The following is a 12,449-nucleotide window of genomic DNA, read 5'->3' on the forward strand; positions in this document are numbered from 1 at the left end:
CAAATTCAAACCAATAAAGCCAAAACAAACTGATAGCTACCCTTAATTAAGATTTTGTTTGAAATTTTGTTGTAACATTACCTTAAGATTACCCATTAGTTATGCAACTATTAGCTGATTATGTCTTTCTAGCATGTTTATTGATATGATATTTACGTAATTAGGCTTGGCTACGGAGGCTTATATTAAATCCTTTCGTTTAGGACTTAAACCTATTTATTGGAGATGGTCTTACGTCTATTTGCCAAGCTACCTGCTTCTCGTGCATTTAACATGATTGTTAAAAAAAATTGGCACTTAGTACTACAGTCTGGTGGTATTCCTCTTCACTTAGAAGTGAGAGGTCTTAGGTTCGAATCTCATGAATAGAGAATTCGATACTAAATTAGGATGCCCATTGTTTAGCTTAACTGAACTCTCCCTTCTTTTAGTGAAAAAAATATCAATGTACTAAAAAAAAAATTGACTGAACCGAGTTATGCAGACTTAAAAAAAATAAAAAATTGACTGACACAAGTTATGCAGCATGAATATTCATCCATGTATGATAACAAAATAGATACTTCTTTTTAAAGGGAAATATATATATATATATATATATATATATATATATGTGTGTGTGTGTGTGTGTGTGTGTGTGTGTGTGTGTGTGTGTGTGTCTATATAAACTTTAAATATTCATAACTTCTTCAATACTCAACGAAATCAAGTGATTCAAAAATGAAAATCATACTTCTCGATGAGGCGAAGAGAATGATCCTTTTTTGTTGACAGTTAACTGAAGTTATGAATGTTTAAAGTTTACCTAGTTTCCGGCGAGTTTTTCAATTTTCCTTCGGACCAAACAACTTTGCAGCTATTTTCTGACCATCTCCCGCAACCATTGGGCTTCCAAATAGGTGTAATCTTATTCTACACTTTCCTGTCTTCATTTTGATATATTATGGGTCGAATTTGGTTAAGAAACGATTGAGTTACGAAGCTTTGAAAATTGCCCAAACTTCCGGCCAAGAGCTCTGGGACACTTAACGGAGTTTTTAACGGAATGACCAAAATGATGGATGGTGGAAAATCTCAGGGTCATTTCTATTGATTTGAAATCTCAGGAATCAAAATGAAGAGTTATGCAAATCTCAGGAACCATTTTCGCGAGTTAGCCATATATATATATGTGTGTGTGTGTGTGTGTGTGTGTGTGTGTGTGTGTGACCAGACCAATTGGTGTGATTGAGAACAAAAAGAGAACAAAATTTATTCTGCACATGTAATTTGCCCAATAGTAAGAGAATACACACCATTTTGCCATATATCTTATTGATGTTTATACATCATCATACAATATTCAAACAGATTTTTAACTAAAATGGTTGCAAAGATTGACCTAAATCCTCAATTTGGTCACTAATAAAGTTTGTTCATTTTTATTGTTAAGGACTAAACTGAGAAGTTAAGACAATTCTCAAGATTATTTAGGTTAAAATGCCTATTGAAAACAACAAGCATATTTGAGAGCCTTCACATTCTCCAACTCTCCTAGCATTTTCTTTCATTGCCACTTGATATTTGAGACAGTGCATTATATGACGAACCACCTACGCTCCATGCTTTTGCAGCACTTAATTTAAGCCCCTTAACCCTACCTCTTATGGCCTGACCATTTTTGTCCACCATGATCTTTCTCACCATTTCCTTTATCTCTTCCCTGCCAACCATTTTCTTCGATGGTAGCACTTTTGATCTGACGGCAACACCAAGTTCCTCAGTCAACATTGTAGCGTTCATCCTCTGCTCCGCATAGAGTGGCCAAACCATCATCGGTACTCCATTGGTCATGCTCTCGAGGCTTGAGTTCCATCCACAATGTGACCAAAATCCTCCTATTGATGGATGACTTAAAATGTCCACTTGAGACACCCAAAGAGGCACAACCAACCCAACGTCATGAGTCCGGGTCAAGAATCCTTTGGGCAAATAGGTTGATGGGTCATCGTCTTGATTTCCTTAAATAAAATTACTAAATGTAAATGAAGGTATCGATTGTAACACAATATCAATAATTTATCAAATACTACAAATTAGTACATTACATATATAAGAATTTCTATGAAGATAACAATTAAAATTTGATGATATATATTAGGTAAGTTTGAAAATTACCTGAAGTGAAAAAAGCAGCATCTGCGGATCTAGCCGGTGGTCGTACAACCCAAATGAATCTTTGTTGACTCAATTCCAAACCCCAAGCCATTTCTGTCATCTGCTCCAAGGACACAGTCCCTCCACTCCCTAATGACACAAATATCACAGATTCACAAGGTTGCTTGTCTAGCCAATTAAACAAGCCTTCATCCCTTATACCGGTTGAGGTTGAACCGGCTGATTGGACCTGCCTCGTCAATGGTCCAATGGGATAAACTGGCACCTTAACCACTCTGCCCAAGAGTCCCTCATCCCGTAACGCATCTATTGTTTTGTGCTCCAAGTCTTCCCATGTGTTCATCAAAATCCCATCACTCTTCGGGAAATTAGTACCTATCCTTACATATTCCAAATATTGTTGGTCAATCCGGTCCAGCATCGGGTCAACCACGTCTTCGGGCTGAACGGGCTTGCAACCCGGAATTCTCAGCGGTTCAGTCTGGTCCACATACTCTCCTTCCACTTCTTTATCAAAAACTGGCACGTAGACAGTCAAGGCTACGAACCATGCAGTGCTAGCAATGTAAACGTACTTAGGAATCCCCAGCTCGTCGCCAATGGACAGAGATTCGGTGCTGAAGAGGTCCACGATAAGCACTGTAGGACGAAGAGAAGACTCCATTCCAAGTATGGCTGACCGAAACGCAGGTCGTGCTTCACGCATCATGACAGCAAGGAGGGTAGTAACAGCAGCATCGGGGCCAACACAGCCGGAAATGTCGGGTGGTGGGAGTTCAATAATGTCAAAAAATTTGGGGGTGGCGGCTGCCTTGAGGAGCTCAGACTCAGTCTTGGAAGTAGGAGATGGGATGGCGAAGATCGTCACGGTGAAATTCTGGTGGGTGACAAGTCGTTTTGCGAGTTCGAAGGCGGGGATAAGGTGGCCGAGGCCTGGGCTGCAAAGTATGGCAGCATGTGGCTGTGAGCTCATGGTAGACGGAGAGCGATGGCTTTAGCCCTTAGTGCACCAGTTGGGGTTTTTTTTTTTTTTTTTGAACAATTGCGCATGGCAGTTTGTGTGTTGAACTGGAGTCCATCAATGTTGCACAGCCTTCATGTATTTATAACGTTGGATATCTACCTGGCACAACCTGATGGTGCTTGTAGAGTCCAATTGCAATTCTTTTCCACGGAACAAAAACTAATCCACATCAAAGAACTACCATATCCTTCAGATAGATGTTCACGATTTTCCAAACTTCACAAAAGCCTATCCAAATAAAAGTCTTATCACCATAGCCTAGCCTATCTAGGCTTGTCATCGTTATCCAAGACTATTAAATCTTAGACTTATCACATCACCATAAAAAACCAAGCCTATCTAGACTTCTCCATAATCCATCCATGCATGCACCATGACTTTTCAAACCTCATCTACCAAGTTTCTCCAATCTAATAGCAATAATCCCAAGTTCACTCGAATTGTACTTGTTCGTAGATATAATGCTAAGATAATCCAAATTACAAAATAATTACTATGACAAAAACCATAATATTATCCTTTAACAAAACTATCTTCACTTTTCTATCCGACGATTGAAAAATATGCTTACTCAACGGCCTTGATTACACAGGCCGATGGTGTAAATTTGGGTCCAAACAAATGCATTTTATAATTAACTCATTTTCCCAATACAAATCTCATAAAGAAAATGAAACATAAAATCAAAAGTTTGTATTTCTTTAATGGCCTATTTGCTTCACTTTAACTAGCATATGGGCACACGCACAATTTTTTATTTTTGTTTTTGAAATAGAAGAAGAGAGGAAGAGAGGAAGAGAGGAAGAGAGGAAGAGAGTGATAGAGAATGTGGGAGTGAGAATTTTTTTTTTTTTTAATTAGAGATGTTAGGATTACATGTAGGTGATGTTTTGAAAAAAAACAACAAAATTTGGTTTTGTGAAATTTCATTTTTGCCTCATATTTCTTATTCATATTTTGTTTTAATTAAAGTGTTAAACTGATAATTTCATAGGATTTTGGTTGACAATGAATGTTTTATTAATTAGTAAAGATGATCTAGGTTGCAATCACCAATAATTTAAAAGAAAATAAAAATTTGCCCTCTCACATAGAGCTAAGTGCAGTATAGCGACAGCGACGGTAACACACTTGAATTTCATTTAAACATTTTGTCAAATACCTTCCGTGCAAATTTTAAGGGACAAATTCTTAATGTTTCATGAATCTTTTTTACGACCGAAAGGACGACCGCCCCTCTTGCTCTATATGGCCACCGCTCAAAGATGACAGATATTAACTGGCAAGGAAAGCCAAGTCTCGTGGCAATTTTTATCTTTATTTGAAGAGGTGACAAATACTTTTCTGTAGGGGAGCTTTCTGGGTGTCGTTAATTGCGTATTATTTCAAGAGGCGTATTCATATGAAATGCTACTGAAGGATCGGCATCAGTGATAGGTACAATCATATTTATCTCTTTCATTCCTCTTAAAATATCTTTCTATGATATGTTACCGAGAAATAAAACTATGACAATCAGATCAATAATTTTCTTCTGGTTAATTTAATTTCATATTTTCTTTTAATTTCTTACATATGAGTAAATATGAGAAATGTTGGAATGAAATTGAATCCATAATCTTATTGATGTTTGTACATCATCATACAATATTCAAACAGATTTTTAACTAAAATGGTTGTTGAGATTGACCTAACTCCTCAATTTGGTCACTAATAAAGTTTGTTCATTTTTATTGTTAAGGACTAAACTGAGAAGTTAAGACAATTCTCAAGATCATTTAGGTTAAAATTCCTATTGAAAACAACAAGCATATTTGAGAGCCTTCACATTCTCCAACTCTCCTAGCATTTTCTTTCATTGCCACTTGATATTTGAGACAGTGCATTATATGACGAACCACCTACGCTCCATGCTTTTGCAGCACTTAATTTGAGCCCCTTAACCCTACCTCTTATTGCCTGACCATCTTTGTCCACCATGATCTTTCTCACCATTTCCTTTATCTCTTCTCTGCCAACCACTTTCTTCGATGGTAGCACTTTTGATCTGACGGCAACACCAAGCTCCTCAGTCAACATTATAGCGTTCATCCTCTGCTCCCCATAGCGTGGCCAAACCATCATCGGTACCCCATTGGTGATGCTCTCGAGGCTTAAGTTCCATCCACAGTGCGACCAAAATCCTCCTATTGATGGATGACTTAAAATGTCCACTTGAGACACCCAAAGAGGCACAACCAACCCAACGTCATGAGTCCGGGTCAAGAATCCTTTGGGCAAATAGGTTGATGGGTCATCGTCTTGATTTCCTTAAATAAAGTTACTAAATGTAAGTGAAGGTATCGATTGTAACACAATATCAATAATTTATCAAATACTACAAATTAGTACATTACATATATAAGAATTTCTATGAAGATAACAATTAAAATTTGATGATATATATTAGGTAAGTTTGAAAATTACCTGAAGTGAAAAAATCAGCATCTGCGGATCTAGCCGGTGGTCGTACAACCCAAATGAATCTTTGTTGACTCAATTCCAAACCCCAAGCCATTTCTGTCATCTGCTCCAAGGACACAGTCCCTCCACTCCCTAATGACACAAATATCACAAATTCACAAGGTTGCTTGTCTAGCCAATTAAACAAGCCCTCATCCCTTATACTGGTTGAGGTTGAACCGGCTGATTGGACCTGCCTCGTCAATGGTCCAATGGGATAAACTGGCACCTTAGCCACTCTGCCCAAGAGTCCCTCATCCCGTAACGCATCTATTGTTTTGTGCTCCAAGTCTTCCCATCTGTTCATCAAAATCCCATCACTCTTCGAGAAATTAGTACCTATCCTTACATATTCCAAATATTGTTGGTCAATCTGGTCCAGCATCGGGTCAACCACGTCTTCAGGCTGAACGGGCTTGCAACCCGGAATTCTCAGTGGTTCAGTCTGGTCCACGTACTCTCCTTCCACTTCTTTATCAAAAACTGGCATGTAGACAGTCAAGGCTATGAACCATGCAGTGCTAGCAATGTAAACGTACTTAGGAATCCCAAGCTCGTCGCCGATAGACAGAGATTCGGTGCTGAAGAGGTCCACGATAAGCACTGTAGGACGAAAAGAAAACTCCATTCCAAGTATGGCTGACCGAAACGCATGTCGTGCTTCACGCATCATGACTGCAAGGAGGGTAGCGACAGCAGCATCGGGGCCAACACAGCCGGAAATGTCGGGCGGTGGGAGTTCAATAATGTCAAAAAATTTGGGGGTGGCGGCTGCCTTGAGAAGTTCAGACTCAGTCTTGGAAGTAGGAGATGGGATGGCGAAGATCGTCACGGTGAAATTCCGGTGGGTGACAAGTCGTTTTGCGAGTTCGAAGGCGAGGATAAGGTGGCCGAGGCCTGGGCTGCAAAGTATGGCAGCATGTGGCTGTGAGCTCATGGTAGAAGGAGAGTGATGGCTTTAGCCCTTAGTGCACCGGTTGGGGTTTTTTTTTTTTTTTTTTTTGAACAAAAGTGCACCGGTTGAGCTTTAAATAGGGACAACGAGCGAATCAAAATAATCTTTGCTCTAAAATCGTTGGACAAGATTACTTTTAGATTAATACCTTAACTAAGATTAAAAATTAAATTAAATTCCTTAACCTCATGTCCATATCAGCATGCATATTCCACCCCGTACTTTATTTTTATTTTCGTTTTAGGATTTTTATTTTTGTAATGTTGTTGACCTTAAAAACTACCAAGCCTACATGGCGCGCAGGTCGAGTAACTAATTAGCTAACTACGTCTTTTGGTTGTATGCGGGTGTGCCAACTCGTCAACCGAGCTCGACCGAGGAGTAAAATTTGTTGATGTTGCGTTGGGTGCGCTGCTGACTTCTGAATCTCGCGACTGTGGCCGAGAAATGAACACTCTCGGCCTTCGGGTTCTAGAGCCTGAAGACAAAGCTGCTAGTTCTACGAAGTTCAATATCAAATTCGGCTTTCAATGTGTCGAATGTAATAACTTGTAACACCTCACTTCGCCGAAAAGGCTAATGAGATGACCTCTGCCAATAAGGATTCGAAAATTCTTCTCGACCGAGACTTGGATAGATAACCAGTCGACCTTGACGCAGTGCTGTTTATCCAAACTGAATGTGCTCCATGGTCGGCTGATTCTAAGGCAACAGTATTGTTTATCCAAACTGAAGATGTTCACTGGTTCCCTTCACAGTGCTGTTTATCCAAACTAAAATGTGTTGGCGAAAAAGAAAATAAAAAATCTCAAGATGTTTGGAGGTTTTGCGTAGAGCGAGGGTTTGCGCATGGCAGTTTGTGTGTTGAACTGGAGTCCCTCAACGTTGCACAGCCTTCATGTATTTATAGCGTTGGATATCTACCTGGCACAACCTGATGGTGCTTGTAGAGTCCAACTGCAATTCTTTTCCACGGAACAAAAACTAATCCACATCAAAGAACTACCATATCCTTCAGATAGATGTTCACGATTTTCCAAACTTCACAAAAGCCTATCCAAATAAAAGTCTTATCACCATAGCCTAGCCTATCTAGGCTTGTCATCGTTATCCAAGACTATTAAATCTTAGACTTATCACATCACCATAAAAAACCAAGCCTATCTAGACTTCTCCATAATCCATCCATGCATGCACCATGACTTTTCAAACCTCATCTGCCAAGTTCCTCCAATCTAATAGCAATAATCCCAAGTTCACTCGAATTGTACTTGTTCGTAGATATAATGCTAAGATAATCCAAATTACAAAATAATTACTATGACAAAAACCATAATATTATCCTTTAACAAAAATATCTTCACTTTTCTATCCGACGATTGAAAAATATGCTTACTCAATGGCCTTGATTACACAGGCCGATGGTGTAAATTTGGGTCCAAACAAATGCATTTTATAATTAACTCATTTTCCCAATACAAATCTCATAAAGAAAATGAAACATAAAATCAAAAGTTTGTATTTCTTTAATGGCCTATTTGCTTCACTTTAACTAGCATATGGGCACACGCACAATTTTTTATTTTTGTTTTTGAAATAGAAGAAGAGAGGAAGAGAGGAAGAGAGGAAGAGAGTGATAGAGAATGTGGGAGTGAGAATTTTTTTTTTTTAATTAGAGATGTTAGGATTACATGTAGGTGATGTTTTGAAAAAAAACAACAAAATTTGGTTTTGTGAAATTTCATTTTTGCCTCATATTTCTTATTCATATTTTGTTTTAATTAAAGTGTTAAACTGATAATTTCATAGGATTTTGGTTGACAATGAATGTTTTATTAATTAGTAAAGATGATCTAGGTTGCAATCACCAATAATTTAAAAGAAAATAAAAATTTGCCCTCTCACATAGAGCTAAGTGCAGTATAGCGACAGCGACGGTAACACACTTGAATTTCATTTAAACATTTTGTCAAATACCTTCCGTGCAAATTTTAAGGGACAAATTCTTAATGTTTCATGAATCTTTTTTACGACCGAAAGGACGACCGCCCCTCTTGCTCTATATGGCCACCGCTCAAAGATGACAGATATTAACTGGCAAGGAAAGCCAAGTCTCGTGGCAATTTTTATCTTTATTTGAAGAGGTGACAAATACTTTTCTGTAGGGGAGCTTTCTGGGTGTCGTTAATTGCGTATTATTTCAAGAGGCGTATTCATATGAAATGCTACTGAAGGATCGGCATCAGTGATAGGTACAATCATATTTATCTCTTTCATTCCTCTTAAAATATCTTTCTATGATATGTTACCGAGAAATAAAACTATGACAATCAGATCAATAATTTTCTTCTGGTTAATTTAATTTCATATTTTCTTTTAATTTCTTACATATGAGTAAATATGAGAAATGTTGGAATGAAATTGAATCCATAATCTTATTGATGTTTGTACATCATCATACAATATTCAAACAGATTTTTAACTAAAATGGTTGTTGAGATTGACCTAACTCCTCAATTTGGTCACTAATAAAGTTTGTTCATTTTTATTGTTAAGGACTAAACTGAGAAGTTAAGACAATTCTCAAGATCATTTAGGTTAAAATTCCTATTGAAAACAACAAGCATATTTGAGAGCCTTCACATTCTCCAACTCTCCTAGCATTTTCTTTCATTGCCACTTGATATTTGAGACAGTGCATTATATGACGAACCACCTACGCTCCATGCTTTTGCAGCACTTAATTTGAGCCCCTTAACCCTACCTCTTATTGCCTGACCATCTTTGTCCACCATGATCTTTCTCACCATTTCCTTTATCTCTTCTCTGCCAACCACTTTCTTCGATGGTAGCACTTTTGATCTGACGGCAACACCAAGCTCCTCAGTCAACATTATAGCGTTCATCCTCTGCTCCCCATAGCGTGGCCAAACCATCATCGGTACCCCATTGGTGATGCTCTCGAGGCTTAAGTTCCATCCACAGTGCGACCAAAATCCTCCTATTGATGGATGACTTAAAATGTCCACTTGAGACACCCAAAGAGGCACAACCAACCCAACGTCATGAGTCCGGGTCAAGAATCCTTTGGGCAAATAGGTTGATGGGTCATCGTCTTGATTTCCTTAAATAAAGTTACTAAATGTAAGTGAAGGTATCGATTGTAACACAATATCAATAATTTATCAAATACTACAAATTAGTACATTACATATATAAGAATTTCTATGAAGATAACAATTAAAATTTGATGATATATATTAGGTAAGTTTGAAAATTACCTGAAGTGAAAAAATCAGCATCTGCGGATCTAGCCGGTGGTCGTACAACCCAAATGAATCTTTGTTGACTCAATTCCAAACCCCAAGCCATTTCTGTCATCTGCTCCAAGGACACAGTCCCTCCACTCCCTAATGACACAAATATCACAAATTCACAAGGTTGCTTGTCTAGCCAATTAAACAAGCCCTCATCCCTTATACTGGTTGAGGTTGAACCGGCTGATTGGACCTGCCTCGTCAATGGTCCAATGGGATAAACTGGCACCTTAGCCACTCTGCCCAAGAGTCCCTCATCCCGTAACGCATCTATTGTTTTGTGCTCCAAGTCTTCCCATCTGTTCATCAAAATCCCATCACTCTTCGAGAAATTAGTACCTATCCTTACATATTCCAAATATTGTTGGTCAATCTGGTCCAGCATCGGGTCAACCACGTCTTCAGGCTGAACGGGCTTGCAACCCGGAATTCTCAGTGGTTCAGTCTGGTCCACGTACTCTCCTTCCACTTCTTTATCAAAAACTGGCATGTAGACAGTCAAGGCTATGAACCATGCAGTGCTAGCAATGTAAACGTACTTAGGAATCCCAAGCTCGTCGCCGATAGACAGAGATTCGGTGCTGAAGAGGTCCACGATAAGCACTGTAGGACGAAAAGAAAACTCCATTCCAAGTATGGCTGACCGAAACGCATGTCGTGCTTCACGCATCATGACTGCAAGGAGGGTAGCGACAGCAGCATCGGGGCCAACACAGCCGGAAATGTCGGGCGGTGGGAGTTCAATAATGTCAAAAAATTTGGGGGTGGCGGCTGCCTTGAGAAGCTCAGACTCAGTCTTGGAAGTAGGAGATGGGATGGCGAAGATCGTCACGGTGAAATTCCGGTGGGTGACAAGTCGTTTTGCGAGTTCGAAGGCGAGGATAAGGTGGCCGAGGCCTGGGCTGCAAAGTATGGCAGCATGTGGCTGTGAGCTCATGGTAGAAGGAGAGATGGCTTTAGCCCTTAGTGCACCGGTTGGGGTTTTTTTTTTTTTTTTTTTGAACAAAAGTGCACCGGTTGAGCTTTAAATAGGGACAACGAGCGAATCAAAATAATCTTTGCTCTAAAATCGTTGGACAAGATTACTTTTAGATTAATACCTTAACTAAGATTAAAAATTAAATTAAATTCCTTAACCTCATGTCCATATCAGCATGCATATTCCACCCCGTACTTTATTTTTATTTTCGTTTTAGGATTTTTATTTTTGTAATGTTGTTGACCTTAAAAACTACCAAGCCTACATGGCGCGCAGGTCGAGTAACTAATTAGCTAACTACGTCTTTTGGTTGTATGCGGGTGTGCCAACTCGTCAACCGAGCTCGACCGAGGAGTAAAATTTGTTGATGTTGCGTTGGGTGCGCTGCTGACTTCTGAATCTCGCGACTGTGGCCGAGAAATGAACACTCTCGGCCTTCGGGTTCTAGAGCCTGAAGACAAAGCTGCTAGTTCTACGAAGTTCAATATCAAATTCGGCTTTCAATGTGTCGAATGTAATAACTTGTAACACCTCACTTCGCCGAAAAGGCTAATGAGATGACCTCTGCCAATAAGGATTCGAAAATTCTTCTCGACCGAGACTTGGATAGATAACCAGTCGACCTTGACGCAGTGCTGTTTATCCAAACTGAATGTGCTCCATGGTCGGCTGATTCTAAGGCAACAGTACTGTTTATCCAAACTGAAGATGTTCACCGGTTCCCTTCACAGTGCTGTTTATCCAAACTAAAATGTGTTGGCGAAAAAGAAAATAAAAAATCTCAAGATGTTTGGAGGTTTTGCGTAGAGCGAGGGTTTGCGCATGGCAGTTTGTGTGTTGAACTGGAGTCCCTCAACGTTGCACAGCCTTCATGTATTTATAGCATTGGATATCTACCTGGCACAACCTGATGGTGCTTGTAGAGTCCAACTGCAATTCTTTTCCACGGAACAAAAACTAATCCACATCAAAGAACTACCATATCCTTCAGATAGATGTTCACGATTTTCCAAACTTCACAAAAGCCTATCCAAATAAAAGTCTTATCACCATAGCCTAGCCTATCTAGGCTTGTCATCGTTATCCAAGACTATTAAATCTTAGACTTATCACATCACCATAAAAAACCAAGCCTATCTAGACTTCTCCATAATCCATCCATGCATGCACCATGACTTTTCAAACCTCATCTGCCAAGTTCCTCCAATCTAATAGCAATAATCCCAAGTTCACTCGAATTGTACTTGTTCGTAGATATAATGCTAAGATAATCCAAATTACAAAATAATTACTATGACAAAAACCATAATATTATCCTTTAACAAAAATATCTTCACTTTTCTATCCGACGATTGAAAAATATGCTTACTCAATGGCCTTGATTACACAGGCCGATGGTGTAAATTTGGGTCCAAACAAATGCATTTTATAATTAACTCATTTTCCCAATACAAATCTCATAAAGAAAATGAAACATAAAATCAAAAGTTTGTATTTCTTTAATGGCCTATTTGC

At 39.0% G+C, this 12,449-nt stretch overlaps 1 protein-coding gene and 1 long non-coding RNA gene across 7 annotated transcripts; one reads left to right on the forward strand and one right to left on the reverse strand.

Moving 5' to 3' along the window:
* Window positions 1–1,280: 1,280 nt before the first annotated feature.
* Window positions 1,281–11,789, reverse strand: LOC126604959 (anthocyanidin 3-O-glucosyltransferase 5-like). Of its 5 annotated transcripts, none has more exons than XM_050272301.1 (3): window positions 10,295–10,917; window positions 2,158–2,532; window positions 1,281–2,000 (listed from the first exon to the last, which is right to left on the reverse strand). In XM_050272301.1, the coding sequence occupies exons 1-3, from the start codon at window positions 10,890–10,892 to the stop codon at window positions 1,534–1,536; spliced, it is 1,440 nt and encodes a 479-aa protein (XP_050128258.1). In that variant the 5' UTR covers window positions 10,893–10,917; the 3' UTR covers window positions 1,281–1,533. The 5 variants fall into 5 exon arrangements, with proteins under 5 accessions (XP_050128258.1, XP_050128266.1, XP_050128250.1 ...); XM_050272309.1 differs by lacking the exons at window positions 2,158–2,532; window positions 10,295–10,917 and adding exons at window positions 5,131–5,490; window positions 5,648–7,344 and having other exon boundaries at window positions 1,281–1,640; XM_050272293.1 differs by lacking the exon at window positions 10,295–10,917 and adding an exon at window positions 6,023–7,327.
* On the forward strand, window positions 2,168–10,267 carry LOC126605033 (uncharacterized). Of its 2 annotated transcripts, none has more exons than XR_007616823.1 (2): window positions 2,168–2,316; window positions 10,079–10,267. It is a non-coding gene; the product is annotated as an uncharacterized LOC126605033 (long non-coding RNA). The 2 variants fall into 2 exon arrangements; XR_007616822.1 differs by lacking the exon at window positions 10,079–10,267 and adding an exon at window positions 5,807–5,995.
* Window positions 11,790–12,449: the final 660 nt, after the last annotated feature.

This window comes from Malus sylvestris, chromosome 2, assembly GCF_916048215.2.
Source record: "Malus sylvestris chromosome 2, drMalSylv7.2, whole genome shotgun sequence".
Classification (NCBI taxonomy): Eukaryota; Viridiplantae; Streptophyta; class Magnoliopsida; order Rosales; family Rosaceae; genus Malus; species Malus sylvestris.

Coding starts and splice junctions, on each gene's coding strand:
- LOC126604959 (XM_050272301.1), bottom strand. CDS start 10,892: ATGAGCTCACAGCCACATGCTGCCATACTTTGCAGCCCAGGCCTCGGC. Junction 2,533..10,294: donor TTTGGAATATGTAAGGATAG/GTACTAATTTCT, acceptor ATGTAAGGATAG/GTACTAATTTCCCGAAGAGT. Junction 2,001..2,157: donor TGCTGCTTTTTTCACTTCAG/GTAATTTTCAAA, acceptor ATTTTATTTAAG/GAAATCAAGACGATGACCCA.